Below are 16429 nucleotides of genomic sequence, written 5' to 3'. Positions count from 1 at the left end.
AAATAAAATCTTTGGTGAGACTCAGCTGGTATCAAGCCTTATGCGTCTTGCACCCAGTCCGAGCACTCTGCAAAGACTATATACTACGGCCTAACATGAATCAGGGGTAATTATTTTAGTTTAGGTCTTTAAATTAGCATAAATTTTAAATGACATTTTCGGGAACTGTGAAATTTATCGTCAAAGGGGCGTATCGACTATCGACGTATCGTCAAGAAAAGACCACGCTGCACTGATGAATCTTATCATGCCTTGTGCCATTTTACCTTTCCTTTAAAATGCTTGATTAATATGTAAATTTTACCTATCGATAACTACGTCAGATAAAGAAATTGTCTATTTTATCAATTTAAAAATTCCATTTGAACGCCACTTCAGCCTTCCCGGTTGTTTTCGAATAACATAAAGATTATCCAATGAAATTCTACGTTTCATATGTGAAAGTTATCAGCAAGAAAAGATAACAAAACATTACAACCAGTAAAATCCAGTCGAACTTTTTATCCAATCAGAGCATTTTTAACAAAATAACATTTGAGAGTAATAATTTACTTCCGGTCGGTGAAAAAAGTAATTTCACACCCTTCGCTCTTTGGTTGAAGTTAAGATTCTGGCAAAGAATGATTTTACTGGAGATTCAGAACAGAATCGTCGAAGAGACATTAACCCTTAGATTCCGAAATGCCAAAGAAGGGTATGATTTCAATCGAAAGAGAGTTGTCTTCTTTAATATATGCACGATATATTGAAGTCTTGCTGAAGTGAAGTTTGCTTCCGCATCGAAAAAAAATCGAGCATTATACTTGAGATTTGTTAAGATCATCATGATTTCCGCCTGAAATTATTCTATTACGATTCTTGTATATGGAAGCTTTTGATTCTGTAATGCTTAATCAACTTTCAAAACTAGCTTTTTATAATTTATGGAAATTCTGTAAATTGTAGATTTTGTTACTGACCAAATACTAGCATAGTCCATTTGCATTTGTAAACCTAATATGAGGAAGGCATTTAGCTTCAGTTTAAGCAAAGCATTAAGTTGGTTCGCTTTTAAATAAAATGGATTTCATTTACCATTTTAGCTAAATTTGATTTAGCATTATTTCATCTGTGGGAGCAGGCAAAAAATACTGTATTCCAAATATTTGTAATTTTATTGGTCAAACACTCCCATTATCACGGAAGAATGTCTTCTTTTTTACCAAAACTTAGTAGTTTTTTTGTAAATGTCAGAGGAGTTTCAATGAAATTATGTGCAGGTCTTTAAAACGCTTTGTCTAGCATTTCAAAGCTTCAATTGATAGAAATGTAGTGTTTTGCATTCAATGAAGAAAGTTTCTCAAGTAGTCAAAATAATAAAGTTTATAGACAAATTTCTGTATATTAAAGAGTGAGCTATGCTCGCTTATAACTTAAAGGTTAGAAGCTCATTCATATATATATCTTCACAATATGCACTGAGATCAATAGTTCTTAACTTTCTCTTTATATTGTTTTAGAGCCAAACCAGAAGCTATTGACATAACTGTTGCAGGTAATTTTTAATATTAAATGTGCATTCAGAAAACTTAGGAACAGTGTTCTGATTGGGGGACACAAACAGATTGAGAATAAATCCTTGCATGGGGGTCACATCAACAAGTTGAAGTTGGCTTGTTTTAGTCATGTGAAAATCAAGAATTTGTGTGAATTCTGGTCCTTAAGGCCAATGTTACAGGAATAATTACTGTTATGAGTGAAGTAATTCCCATGTTCTTCTTGAGACCTGAAAGAGCTTACAGTCATGGCGAAATTCATCAGACTGTCAGACATGACTGGTACTTTTAGCCGCTGGTCAGTAAAATTTGCATGATTTCCGGACCAGATGTCAGGTGCATTTTTTTATTAGACACGCCTCAACAGGAACTTCCATTTTAAAGATGGCGTCCAAATCGAGACAAATTTAAATTGGATCAGAGAAACGATTTTGGTCCGGCAGATAATTGTTCGAAAAATGATTTCGCCAGGTCTGAGCTTACCCAGAGATTATGATATCAACACTGATGGTTTTGGCCGAGAGGATATTAATTGAAAGCTATTATATGTATAAACAAAGACAGTATTTGAAAAGTCATAAACATGTATTAATCTATTTATCAAATACTTTTACACCGGTGATAATTTTCTCCCAACTTTTCTGTTTATGAAAAAAAAATAAAGGCAAATGTATTCATAAATGTGTATGGTCTACTCTCTTGACTCTTCATGGTCATATTGCTATTGAAGAGATCCCTCAACCCTAAATTAGATACCCCACTCAACTCATTTCGATGTGCAGACATGAGGTATCGTACCAATTGTCATGGTTATTAATATTTCAATAAAATATATAATGATATTTTGAATGTAAAAATTTGCCATTCATGAAGAAATATAAAAAACAATCATTATACTTAACTGCATTTTCTAAAAATTTTGATATGATTTAGTGAGATTCAGTTTATTAATTTGACGGGTACATTTATATTTTGATGTATCTCAAACTTTCATTTTTTTTTTTCAAGATTTTAATACATGTAGACAAATATATATAATCCATATTTTGATCGTTTTTTGTAGATTTTGATGGAGTGCTGTACCATATATCCAACCCTGAAGGAGATAAAGGCAAAATTATTGTATGTATATAATTCTGTATTATAAAATATATGTTGCTAAAGACAATGACTCTGACAATGTTAGAATCAAGGATCTGGAAACGGTAAAAAATGCCAGTCATTGACCGACACATTTTGCAAATGTCCGACAACCATTTTCCAATATCGGACATAAAAAAATTTATTAACCCTTATAAATTACAGTCAGCATAATTAAATTAACGCTACACGTGCAGCACCATTGCATGCACGAATTAACTGAAGTGACTCAGAGAATTTTCATACATTTATTACTTGATTCAAATAAGAAAAAGATTGACAAATCCATTTTCCCACCAGTCTTTTAGTTGTTACGAAAGCACATGGTGCTGAAAACTACAAATCAGTTGTAGTTTGTTATTATTAATTCATGGATTGAATCTTTTTAATACAGAAGTCAACAAAACGTTCAAATCAATATATGAAATGTATTTGCGATTTTCATTTTTAAAATAATCAACATTTTTTTCATCACTTGGAAGTTTTCGGCTGTTTGCTAATGTGCTGAAAAAGTCCTAGAGGCAGGTCAGAACGTCCACGTGAGGTCGAGACCAAACTCATTCATTTTATAAAAGACAGAGTATGTGATGGAATGACACAAATTCCAATATTTATCTTCAAATAACTACAGAATTTCCAGACCCATGTTAAGAATGCAAGTTTTCCTTTTTTTTTTCTTTTTTTTTTTTTTTGATAACCAATCATCTTTTTCTAGTTCGTAATTGTGGATTTCAGGTTAGCATTTCACTGAAGTTTTACAAAGATCTCCAGGATCATGGTGCCGATGCAGTAAGTTTTATTTAAAATAATATTTACCTTAACCCAGATAAGAAAATTTTATATCCATTCAAGAACATTTCGCAAGCAAAATACTGAAGTGTTTTTACTTAAATATATCCAAGAAACCAGGAAGAAAAAACTAGTCTCACAGAAGAGATTCAGAGCGAGATATCATTAGCAATTAGTACTGGAAATCAGAAGAAAATCCATAATCCATACATCTGAATGCCGTATATACTCGCGTATAAGTTGGATTTTTGGGAGTAAATTTTGAGTTGCTAAGAGGGGTTCCGACTTATAAGCGATATCTTGGCTGTGGGTTAAAAATTCTAGTCGGAGCAAATGGGAGCATTAAGGTATTGACATGAAAATGACACCTACCTTTTACAGTCAGATCGGTGCCATATTTGTGTATTGTAAAAGTTTACCTATATGTCATATTTGTTATTGTTGTGTATGCTTATAAAGTGATGAAATAAATGAATGTTTGCAGTTTTATTTTTATTATGCCTTACAACAAAATTATCTTTAATAAAATTTGTATTTCCTGTATAGCTTCTTGTGTTTGTTATTTTCACTTGCATGTCACATGGTTGTTGAATATATCTGAATACCAAAAAGATGGCATGAAACATGACTAAGCAATGTACCATAGTCTACAAGTAATATTAGCAATGCTAAGAAATAATTAAAATTTAATTTTAAATTGTAATAAAATGACGTTAACATTATCTTTATTGGTAATTTCATAACAATATAACGATAATAGGTATGGTGTATATGTCAAAGAGAACCGTCTTGATGGACTTGATTGAAAAGAAAACAATGAAAGATGATTACTGGGTAAAAAGGTGTTATAACATGAATGAGCAATCAATCCTTTAATCACCTTAATGGGTAATTAATTTATTAAAATCCTTTGATCTCAATAGGTGTCCAAGTTTCCATTAAAATATTGTTCTTCACAGTTCTTAGTTTTTACTTATTCTAATCTGGTCATTAGTTGTATAACAAATTATTATAAAAATGGCAGTCATGCTTTCTTGGGTCACTGGTAAACATTGAAGAATGATGACAACTCAAATAGCTTGTTATATTTATTATGTAAATCATTTTAAATATGTACAGAGCAATTTGATTTAAAAAAAAAAACTAAACAAAAAAAGCATACACATGTTTATGTTGATCGGACACAACGTACGCCCTGGATGTAAAAACTTTTGCAGCACAAAAAAAAAAAGACAAAAACAAACACATAATCATTCTTCACATTTTCCACCAAAAATTGTGCCCTTTCTTACAATTTCACTGATTGTTGTACCTGTAAAAATTCAGTCTGAGTTCAGTCCAACTTGTAAGCGGGTCAAGGCTAGATTCCAGAATTTTTGGTCCGAGAAGGGGGTTCCGACTTGTACGCGGATCAACTTATACGGGAGTATATACGGTAATCAGATTGTTGATAAAAATCAGACTTGCTGCTGGAAGAGTTAAATGAACATGTTTGAATTGCATAAACCTTTCAGTAATAATAGTCAGTATCTTATCTGCTAATTTAGACATTGGTAGACTGCCATTTATGTTTGTAAGTATGGTGTCTCATGACATTTTAATTAACCCAAAATATTTCCATACAAAACTTTTTTTATTGCCTGGATGGTCAAGCAACTTTTTTTGTTCTTCCGCCATGACCATGTGACAGGATCCTGTCACAGAAGTGTTTTATATAAGATCAGAAACAGCTGACTTGAAAACCTTAATTACAGAAGTGTAAATTCAACTAGATAAAAGAAAAAACATAGTTTTGATCTGGAATTGTGATAATCCATTCTAAAAAAAATAATTGTTGGTCATTGCCAGAAATTGAAAAATATATATTTATTTTCAATAAAAATCGATCATTAGAACATCACTTTTAGTAATACTAGTGAATTTACAATAATTTGCAATGAGTTGTTGGATTTGGCTGCAATTTTGTAGAATGATTACCAATGTGTACAAATGTACTGTAGTTTTATGCAGCTACATATATGAATTTTGTGATTAATTCAATTCATATGAGTTGTGGGGCTTGGATATTTTTTGTTTGTTTGTTTTTTTTATACAGTTCCATTTCTCTAGCACTGATTCACACATGGCTACATTTTTAGTAATTTAAAAAAATTTTTTTTTTTCATTTCAGCTAATAAAAAGAGAATATAGCGATTACCTTACATCCCCTGAAGATGGTAAGATTGAATTATGCCAATACATACTGATTGTAAAACTTTTTTTTAATTTTTAATCTCATTTTGAATTGGGAATATGCAGGTTTCATGTTTGTTTGTTTGTTGGGGTTTAACGTCCGAGTAGCAATATTTCAGCTATATTCAGACAATGAACATGAAATGAGTGTTCATGTAGTCAATCACTCAGTCATTACATTTGATTTCAAATGAATTTCTTTTCACAAAACTTCCTTGTATTGATTTGAAAGCGATGCCATTGGTAACTTGCTATTTTGATTTTTGATCATTTTGATGAGTAAGATTTTTCATCAGTATAATATTTACTTTGTTAAAGTCCTTTTTAGATGACAACAGTATAAATAAAAGTATATTTTAATTGTACTCTACATTCATAGGGAAAAACAAATCCCACTTAAGGAGGGATTTGTTTTTCCCTATTAATATAGAGTATATTTATCACTAGAAGCCATTAAAAAATGTTTAATTAGTAAGTGACATTGATTCAAGTACATATGGTAAAGATTTCTTCATGATGATTTAGACCATGTCATCTTTATTTCCATAACTTTCTCTCATTCCTCCTTTCAAAACTTCATTTTACAAATTATATTTCTCCTCCTAACATGGGGCATTTAGGTGATGAATGGTTGGACTTAAATTTGAATTATGTGTCTGAGTCAGGGGCAGATCCAGGGTGTTAGATTAGGGGGGTGCACAGCTAAAATTCCGCCAAGCAGAGCGAGACGAAAAGTTTTTTTGAGGTTAAATTTTTTAAATATTTTTCCATACCGAGTGCAATGTAGATATCATTTATGGAAAAAGTAGCTAAAAATTAATGTTTCATCCAAAAACCGCCTAAATCTACCCATGATAGCCCATGCTTTGCAAATTTTAGGGGGCGCACGTCCGTCACAATCCCGCCTGAATCCGCCCATGTGACTGGTGTGACATGCCTAAAATTCTGGCTCAGCATGACAGACTAGTACAAAGCAAGGTCTATTAGATTGATTAATTCTTCTTGTCCTGAAATACATGAAATATCTGACACAGGACATCAAACTGAATGTATAACAATCCAAAACACATTTACAAAACTTAATTTCAGGGTACAACGTATCACTATTATACAGTTTAGATAGCATCCCTGATGATTTTGAGGATGTTGTAAAGAAGGCGGCACTTTTAAAGAGAAACTGTTTTGCATCTGTGTTTGAAAAATACTTTGAATTCCAAGAGAAGGGTGAAACAGGAAAACAGAGAGCCGTGATACAGTATAGAGATGACGAGACCATGTAAGTATTACTTCAATACAGTTCTTCTTAAAAAATCGTGTAGAGGGAGCAGGGTTTCAAATTGGTGTTGGTGCAAGGTCCGGGACCCTCAATATCTGACCTAGGACTTTCAATATATATCTTTAACCTAAACTTTGGACTATCTACTCTTGTAATTTACACTTTACTGTGGACTTTTGATTTTCCTGCAGTGGACCGTTGATAAGAAATTTGGTAAATCCAGGACTGTCCTCTTTTGAAGGTAAATTTAGATCCTTGGGGAGATTAAATATCAAATAGGTACATGAAATTCATCACCTATTTTATATGATAAATTAATATTAAGTTGCTTAGATGCTTTCAATAGACCTTTTGAATAAACAGATTTGGCTTGATACAAACTACCTTTCACTAATTTTATTATGGTTTATCTGATCTCTGCATTGAACATAATGGAGAACACCTTTAAACTTGATCAGTTATCAGCATACATTACACACTGGTAGCAGGTAAGTTTGACATAACAAGAATGATTTCTCATCAATAAAATTCCAAATACATGTGTATATTTTAAAACTTGACACAAGCCTATGTCCAGTCTAGTTCATGCAAAATTAAACTCACTCTAAATCTAAAAATGTACAGATCAATATATAAGTGCACACTGTATTCTCAGAAATAATTTTTTTCAAAAGCGATTTAAATTTGCAGGTATGTAGAGGCACAGAAAGATAGAGTTACAGTTATATTTAGTACTATATTTAAAGATGATGATGATATTGTCATTGGAAAATTATTCATGCAGGTGAGAATGTCATGATGCTTGTATTTTAACTGGATTTTCCAGACTAAAATTTCGTTATCAGTGTGCCTTGTATGGCAGCAATGTGGGCAGCTGCCAGAATTTGTTCGTGCTGTTACTTAAATAGACTTTGACAGAGTTTTATTTTAAATTCAGATGAAATGAATGAATACTTTTTTGCATCAGCAAAACAATGCTATAGAAAATAACACAATATTTATATATGACAAATATGACAGGAAACAATGTGTAATATAATATGAATGAGTTTGGCCATACAAAAAATGCTTAGATTTTTTTAAAAATTGATGCGGGAGGGAGGCTTAATTTTATTTAATTTTTTTTTTTTTTTTTATCAGAAGCAAGTTTTCTTTGAGGAATTTCATTAAATTGAACAATTCTGTAAACGTACAGGATGTTGAGAAGTTAAATAAAATACTCCATGGCATTAAACTTTAATGGAATATGAGATGTGGCAAGAAATAGGAGCCATCTCTCCGCCATGAGATATACTTTCATTTTTAATGATCAGTGTTAAATAACAGCCTCATTCCCGTCATATTTTTTACCTTTCTGTCAAGTGCACAGACGAATCGTTTAACTAATTAAAAGTAGATTCCAGATTGAATGAAATTTCTGGATTTTACCATTTTTGCAGGAAGGGTATTTAAGGATGCAGCGGTGCCTGAGAACCTAGCATATTTTTTTTAACTTTATATCTAAATATAGTGAAAATATGAAATAAGCCTCAAATAATTTGAGCCCTTAGTTTTTTCAAGGCGCATTTAGATATTGACATGTGTTTTTTTTTTTTGTAAACTGCATGATCTTGCTGTTTAGCCACAATATACTAGTATGTTGTTTCTTAAATCAAGAGGGAAGTCTGTATTGATTTTCACTAATTTTGCTGCTATGAGTTTTGAGATATAGCCAAAACTTAGCAAGAAAATCTGGATTGCTGTAAATTATTCAGGCCCTTGCTAATTAGTTTTGTTACCTACATTATGTAGCAGCTGTAATTAGTATGGGAAGGATATGTAATGTTCTGACTTCTAATCATAGATCTAAACAATGGCTGTCTCGCGTTGAGCAGTTAAGGAAAATAACCAGGGATGATTTTTTATGGTTTTCCGTGGAATTCCGCTAATTGAAATCCAGATTTTACCATTACAACTATTTTTTTCCTGTTTATTTATTTCCAATTTTACCAGTTTCCCCTTTGTTTGATGACCTCATAAAATCATCCCTGATTAGCTTTCTGCTTAAATTTCTATGCTGAGCTATATGATTTTAACTTTGGGACAAATAAAAAAAATTGTTATACTCATGAACCAATAGGTAGCATTGTAATAAAAACATGAAATAAAGGATTATGTAAGTATACAGATCCATAAGCAACACAATTGTTATAATGAAGGAAAAAAGGAACAGCTAATAAATAAGATACTTTTTTAAACCAGATGAGTACATTTACCCAGAGAAACATTAATGAGGTTCTCCTCTCTTTTGTTAATATACATGTACATGTAGATGAAAAGATGACAATTTGAAAAGAAATATTCCAGGCAATTATATAATTATCACCATTGAGACATGTATTTAGTGGTGTATATATATTACCACTTATTGTTTTAATTTAATTCAAATCTGTAAAAAAAAGAAATATACATTTTAATACATGTGCAAGTTTTTTTTTATGTTAGAATTACAAATCAGTTAGTTTTCTTGAGCCCGGAAACATCCTTCTAGTTTTGAAATTTACAATTTTACTACTCTTTTAAAAGGGTTGATATTTTTCTGTTTTGTGTAGGAATTCAAAGAAGGCCGAAGGAACTACCAGCAAGCACCCCAAGTTTTATTCAGCCACAAAGAACCCCCAATGGAGCTGAAAGGAACAGACGCCAGGGAAGGTGACAATGTAGGCTACATTACATTTGGTAAGGAATTACATTATGAACATATTTTTTTCAGTTTCTTGTTATGGCCTTAGTTGTAAGTTGTAAGTGTACAATTTGTCTTAAAGAGTAATCAAGGGAACCAAGGTTATAGCGGTAATCAAAAGAACGCAATCCAGGGACAAAGACCAGACTTGGAAAACAGACATACACAACAAAGAACATAAAGTAACTAAAATCATAAATACAAAGTAACAAAAGCAAATGAGCAACTCGGACTCCACTAAAATCTGGGAGCATGGACCAGGTGCATCAGTAGGGTAAGTTATGATAACATAGTAGAAGTAGCAACATATTGTGAAATAGACTTCTGGGTCTGGTCAGTTCGTCACAAACTCTCTTGCATAAGTCTCTGTAAAAAAAATAAATTTGTTTTGTTTTTCAAATCAGGATTTTACCATTTAATAGATCATTTTTTCTGTATATTTACCTTGGATTTTGCCAAGTTTAACTTCTACATGAACTTCTTTAAATTAGGTATAAAAATATATGTAAGTGCCATCTGAGATATCCCACATTATTTAACGAAGTAGCCAGTTAATTATTCATGGAACTAAGGATTTTTTCACAATGTGGGTTTCATTGACATGTCTGAAGGTCTTACCTTTTTTGTGACATTAATTTTCCATTTGATCAAACTTCTTTCATGAATACTTGTTTTTGTCTGTCAATATTTCCTTATACCATTATTTTTCTTCCATTTTAGTATTATTTCCTCGCCACACAGGAGCAAAAGTCCGTGACAACACAATTAACCTGATACACACACTTAGAGATTATTTACACTACCATATCAAATGTTCTAAGGTAAGATAATGAATAAAATATGCATTTGGTCTCACTTTCTACTTCTGGGTCAAATGTCTACTCCTGTGAGGCTATGTAGTACCAAGTACCAAAAAAACACTGAAACTAGATCTGTGCACAGTAAGTGCATATTCTTTGTGTATATCAAAAGAAGTAAAAATAAAGCTTAGAATGTTTACTTTAAAATCATATTTGTAATTTGTCACAAGAGTGTATGAATATTGTTTACATGTGTGAGTAGTTTGCCTCCATGCTGTCAGTTAGCAGAAAAGATAATGTGTGGATTTTCAGTGTAATTTTGCAAAAAAAAATCATGGTACCATTTGTGTAATTATTTTAAAAGCCTTATTTTCCAAGCTTCACTATGTTATTCAACATTAAGATGTCATATTTGTCCTGGGAATTCACAGTGAAACTTTGAAAATTACTCTTTTAACATGTAAAGTAGTAGAAATGTTACAAGTGGTTAGTGATTCCTTAGGGAAGCTGCAAAAAAGTTATTGGTTTGCATGATCTTGTAAATTTCTAATTGGCATCTTGTTACCAATTTACGACACAAAAAAATGCACTTTCCTCATTATTTTTTCACTATGTCAAAACATGCCATCATTTTTTATTTTGTAACAAAATAATGTGAATGATTCATATAACCCTTGTTCTTAGGAGATAAAAATTATACAGAATGTGATGTAGAATTCAAAATTAAGGGAGATAAATCTGTATATGAAGACACTGCCAGGGCTTATTCTTCAAATTGATGAGAAGGAGAAGTTTTATTAAACTCTGTTTGAAAAATAACAATATTGACATTTTTGTCAATGTAATCTATTACAAAAACTTCTCATTGCCAAAAGACAAATGGGAGAAGTGAGCACAAACAAGGATAAATTTTTTGCTCATTTCTCCCTCTAGATTAGGCCCTGCACTGTTGGGTTTTCAAAGTGAATTATTTCCAAAGAACATGAATAATTATATAATTCATCATACAGACCGATAATTCACCTTAAAAACAAAAACAAAATGTGTAGCCTTTTTTAGGATGTTTCATTTGTCACAGAATTTGCATGAGTTTTGCAAACACTTCTACTTAAAATATCATTACTTGATGTGATGTTTTCATTCTGAATTTCAGGCCTACATCCACTCCAGAATGAGAGCAAAGACCTCAGATTTCTTAAAAGTTCTGAACAGAGCCAGACCTGACCAACAGAAAGAGAAGAAAACCATTAGGTTTGTATCATTTCACCAAGAAACTTTGAGAAAGAACTTGCATGTTTTTTTTTAAACCGAGATTTTTTCTATTACAGTTCTTTTTACATTTATAGAGCCATGCTTTATTTTCTGGTTTTGATGAAAGCTTTATGAATACCTATAATTTATCTACCCCTCACTTTGAAAACGGATGGTGTATAGTGACAACAATATCCATCATCCACATTGTTTTTGTTACAATTTTCTATGCAGCTTGTGTTACTACATATCACAATCACTTTAAATTTTAAGTGAAGGTTTACATAGGCATGCCTTGTTATAAAATATCTTTCTTGACAGGACATATTGTGTACAGGTGTCCATGTGTCTATCATTCACACTTGGCACTATAATTCACAAATGTTGTCACTTATTTTTTTTAAACTTCTGTGAATTGTTTTTTTCTTTATTATTATTTGTATAAATTTTTGCTCTTTTGTTTTTGAGTTATTGGACTTGACTCATACCAGAATGAGGTGATTTAATATTTTCGGACTATAACTCAATAACCCTTGGAGCAATGTCAATGAAATTTTGGTGAATTTTTTATTAAGTTTTTGATTTATCAAAACACCTTATGTCACCAGTCTATCACTGGAACTTCCTGACTATTTCTAAACACTACAAAAAAATATAGTCCAAATGTATTTCCTTTCATATCATTCAATACCTCTTTTATGACCAGGAAATTTGTTTCTTGCAATTATTCAGCTCAATAGTATTCTATTATTTCTGCAAATAGAATTGCGATCTAGTCTTCATATCAGCTGTAGATTTGAAGGACTCCTTTTTGGCCTTGAAAGATCATATTTAGTAATAAATTTTTATTTAGGAAATTTAGTTCTTGCAGTAATGTGTCAAGAAGCATAAAATGTGTTAAGCATGTTCCATTTAATACACTTATCCGACAAATTCTCCGTCCTTTCATTAATAATTTATCATAAATAAATTTACAGGAGGTGTGGAGCAGTGATTTTAATCAAGTAAAGTTGGTGGGGAAAATTCAAATTGATAAAAGTGTCAAGTTTTGGGAAATTTAATGTCATCAAGGAAATTTTTTTCTTAAGCTGAAGTTGGTTTTAATTGAGTAAATTGTATAATAAATAATCTATTACTCTAGTTTTTTATTGTTATTGCAAAGTGACTTTTGGATAGTTTTAAAAATGTAGTAAAAGATGAAATGGAACAGAATTTGTATTTGTGTGTGAAGTTGGATCAGAAGTATGGATTGACATCCGGCTTAATACGTATTAGGGAAAAAACAAAATATGAAGAATGCAAATGTATGATCACAATTTTATTTTACATCATGTAATCTTCGAAATTTTGTTCATACTACTATTTTCACAAGAATCAAAAACTTCCAGTGTTGACAGCACTTTGATTTATATTGATGTAACCTCCCTTTCAATTTTTGTCAATTTCTGTCTTATGGTTAAGAGTTATGGGACTTTGTAAAAAAAAAGTAGGATTTCAATTTTCAGACTTTAACTTAGTAGTGATTGCAACTGTTTTCATGCTTTGTTAGATAGTTTATCACTAGTGATGTTACCTCTTTCTTCAGTTGTTATGAATTTCTGGTTTATTGTTTTGGAGAGTTTGGACTTCATTCATACAAAAAAGGGGATTTCCTATAATTGCACAATAACTTCAAGCAATTTTCATGAAACTTATTGATTTTTTTTTAATAATGTAAGCTTCTTTTTGATTTGTAAATACTTTGTGTCAAATCTTTAATCACAGTCAAATTCAGAGCTGTATCAAGGTTGAATTTTGTGTCCATATTTGCCCTAACTTTTTAGGTTTCAACCTCTGTGGGCATATCTTGCTGCACTCCAGCAAGTTTTTCTACTGTTTGTAGTAAATACAACAATATCTTTCAAATTCTTAGTAATTAATTTCAGGTAACGAATTAATATATATGTTTCTTAATTTCTTTATTGAACTGACTGTTTCTAGAAGCAAAACAGTTAATGGAATTTTTTTCTTTTCAGTGGAAAGACATTTAAGATGAATTGAAGAGGAGATATTTTTGCAATGATTTGGTGCGCAGAGTTGTTTTTTGGGGAGAACTACCACAACATATGAACATAAACAATTAATTCTTGGCTGGACCAAAAACCATGGACAGAATTTTGTATGCATGAATGATATATTCAATTATTAAAATAACAGTATGCTTTAATGAATTGCCAGTGAAGAAAATGGTTGATAAGGCTATTGAATTGAGCTTATTCTGAGATTGAATTTTTAATGATATTAAAAGGCATAAGGTTGCATTCTCATAGAGAGAAATTTTTGCTCTGCAATTGAGAGCTTAATTACAGAAATTTCTCTTGGTGTAATTTTTGTGATTTCATTGCTGCAAATGTACAAAAATCTACATATTGATAGCATAGAATACAATAATATTTTTAATGTTGGTTTTAGTGTAAAGAAATTTCAGAAGAAAAAAGTATGTATTTTATTTTTAACTTCCACTAATATGTATCACTGCCTATTGAAAGTTAAATTCTGTCCTATTGAGAAAATAATATCAAAGTGTCTCGGTTTCAGATAAATGTTTCCTTCAGTGATTTCCTCAGGCCCATCACATTGCCCCAATCGACGCTGTATTTTTTATAGGGTCCAATACAAATGTGATGCTATAGTTTTAGATGCAAGATGCTATATTGAAATTCAGGGGGTTACCAGGATGCTATCTGTAAATCTTAGGGATAACACAGACCTTGTGTTTATTTGTCCATGAAAACCATGAAACTTTATAAAAAAAATAATACTTTTACAGTAAGTAGCTTCACATTTTAATCAGGCTTTCAGCTTAATTATGTTAATGTTTACTTGTTCACAATGAGACTTATGTGTTCATGGGGGGAGGGGGGCTTTATTATTATTACTCACATTTTAGAACAAATGTTCATGGTAATGTACATGTATAACTAATGAACAAGTGCTGCACTGCTGTAGGTTAAGCTACTTGTTTTTGAAGTAAAAATTGATATAAATCATTGTCTCAAATTCATGCACTTCTATATTTATTTTATAATACGATTCAAGATATAATGAAGAATATTGAACATTTTTTTATTATGGTGTATTAAACATTTGTTAATAAATATTTAAATCTTAAGTTGTGTTGTTCTTTTTCGTCTGTCTTTATTTCTTTCTGATCCTCTCAGTGATGGATTTAGCTTCCTATTTCTTTAGTTTTGGTTTTGAGTTATTCTTGAATACATTTGTACAAGTAATTTTCATATGTATGTTTGCTGATAAGAGCATGTCTACAGCATATTGAGGTTTGCAATATATATAATTGGTATTTTGGAATTCTATTCAACAACTTGGTTTTGAGCTCAACCACTGTAAAAATCAATTCCCCCATTTTAGTTGTCATTTGATTATCTCCCTTGATTGAGCTGTTTCATTCCTGATGTCCTAAATAGACCTTATTACCACTTCCTGATTTTTTTTTAAGTATCTGCTATCCTATATAAAATGCAAAAAAGTCAAAAGTCACAAAGACTATAGTATACTTACAAATCTACGTAGCTCAGTGCTTTCATTAGGAACAGCTTTGAGGCCAAACTGCCTAGTGAAAGCCCTGTGCTGTTTCCAATGTACTGTACTTGTTACTTTAAGAGGTTGGGTTAGTACTGGGTGTGGCAAGAGGGGCATTTTAAACGTAAACTGCGATGTTCACAGGCTGACTTGGTATCAGTTCGTACAGACTTTACGCTGACTATCATGCACAGAAAGACGACCAAATGCCCTGCAGAATAAAACTAACAGATAAGGAATAACTTTCTTGTTTAAAAATAACTCAAATAATGTATGTTTTAAACGTCTTTAAACAGAGCTTTAAAATAGTCCTTATGTTTTGTTTTTGTTTTTTTTTTTTTTTACCTTTTGTTCAAGGTTGTGTTCGAGAATTCGTTACAACAAGCCATTAGATCCTCTTTCTAGACAATTAATTTAAGATATCGCGTTTAAGAAAAAAAATTGTTTAACATTAAGGCCATGCAGAAAAAATAATAATTTAAAGTCATTAACAAACATACATGTTGGTGACATTGTAAAGTCCTAAATGGAATTGAAAGACAATAATTCTTCCTTGTTGTGAGAACAGGATAGCGTGCACAATCTGTGACAGTTAGGTCTGATTTCATAGTATAACTTTACAGAAAAATCGAAGATTTGAAAGTATAAAGTGGTATTTTCAAGAACAAACAAAAATGGATGTTAAGTTTGATTTGGTTGCAAAAACAATTTTAATTCTAAGGGAAATATATTTGATCATATGCAATGTCAGGGACAATTAAGACAAGTGATTTTGCGTGCTCATGACCGAATGTCAGGAAACTTGTCTTTGTATTGTTGTTTTGTTCGGTAAATATTGACAGACATTCCTGCAAATATTGTACTAGACCAGAAGCAGTTCTAGAGATAAAAAAGAGCACAAATTTGCATCTTATTCACGTATGCTAAATAACACATTTGCTTAATTATTTAATAAATGATAATTGCTTTCTTAGAATTTCTATGTTTTCACGTTGGAGTGGACCAACCTCCCCTCTAGATGTACCTATGATGGCCAAGATTAAAGTACCCAAGAGTCACTCTCAAATAATAATTACATTTACGTGATTCAATTTTTTGTTTTTTT

General features: G+C 31.4%; 2 protein-coding genes across 4 annotated transcripts in view; one reads left to right on the top strand and one right to left on the bottom strand.

Moving 5' to 3' along the window:
- The window catches only part of LOC148602715 (rac GTPase-activating protein 1-like), a 36465-nt gene extending 26048 nt beyond the window's left edge, over window positions 1–10417 (bottom strand). For 2 of the 3 annotated variants that reach the window (XM_088553738.1, XM_088553737.1), the window contains exon 1: window positions 305–423. Coding sequence is in view for 1 of the 3 variants with exons in the window: in XM_088553736.1 (XP_088409862.1) it covers window positions 10313–10326 (14 nt within the window). In the remaining 2 variants the exon portion in view is untranslated. Of the gene's footprint in view, window positions 1–304; window positions 424–10312 lie in introns of those variants that run through there. The other variant, XM_088553736.1, reaches the window with a different exon arrangement.
- Window positions 540–14896, top strand: LOC148602714 (actin-related protein 2/3 complex subunit 2-like). The gene is made up of 11 exons (XM_088553739.1): window positions 540–694; window positions 1500–1534; window positions 2599–2657; window positions 3411–3464; window positions 5635–5680; window positions 6786–6972; window positions 7663–7756; window positions 9564–9690; window positions 10415–10515; window positions 11648–11745; window positions 13761–14896. The coding sequence occupies exons 1-11, from the start codon at window positions 621–623 to the stop codon at window positions 13783–13785; spliced, it is 900 nt and encodes a 299-aa protein (XP_088409865.1). The 5' UTR covers window positions 540–620; the 3' UTR covers window positions 13786–14896.
- Window positions 14897–16429: the final 1533 nt, after the last annotated feature.

The sequence above is a fragment of the Perna viridis genome, chromosome 11 (assembly GCF_037379345.1).
Source record: "Perna viridis isolate PV_CMFRI_1.1 ecotype Kerala chromosome 11, ASM3737934v1, whole genome shotgun sequence".
Lineage (NCBI taxonomy): Eukaryota > Metazoa > Mollusca > Bivalvia > Mytilida > Mytilidae > Perna > Perna viridis.
Note: the sequence above shows the minus strand (reverse complement) of the source record. Positions and strands in the feature narration are given on the sequence as shown.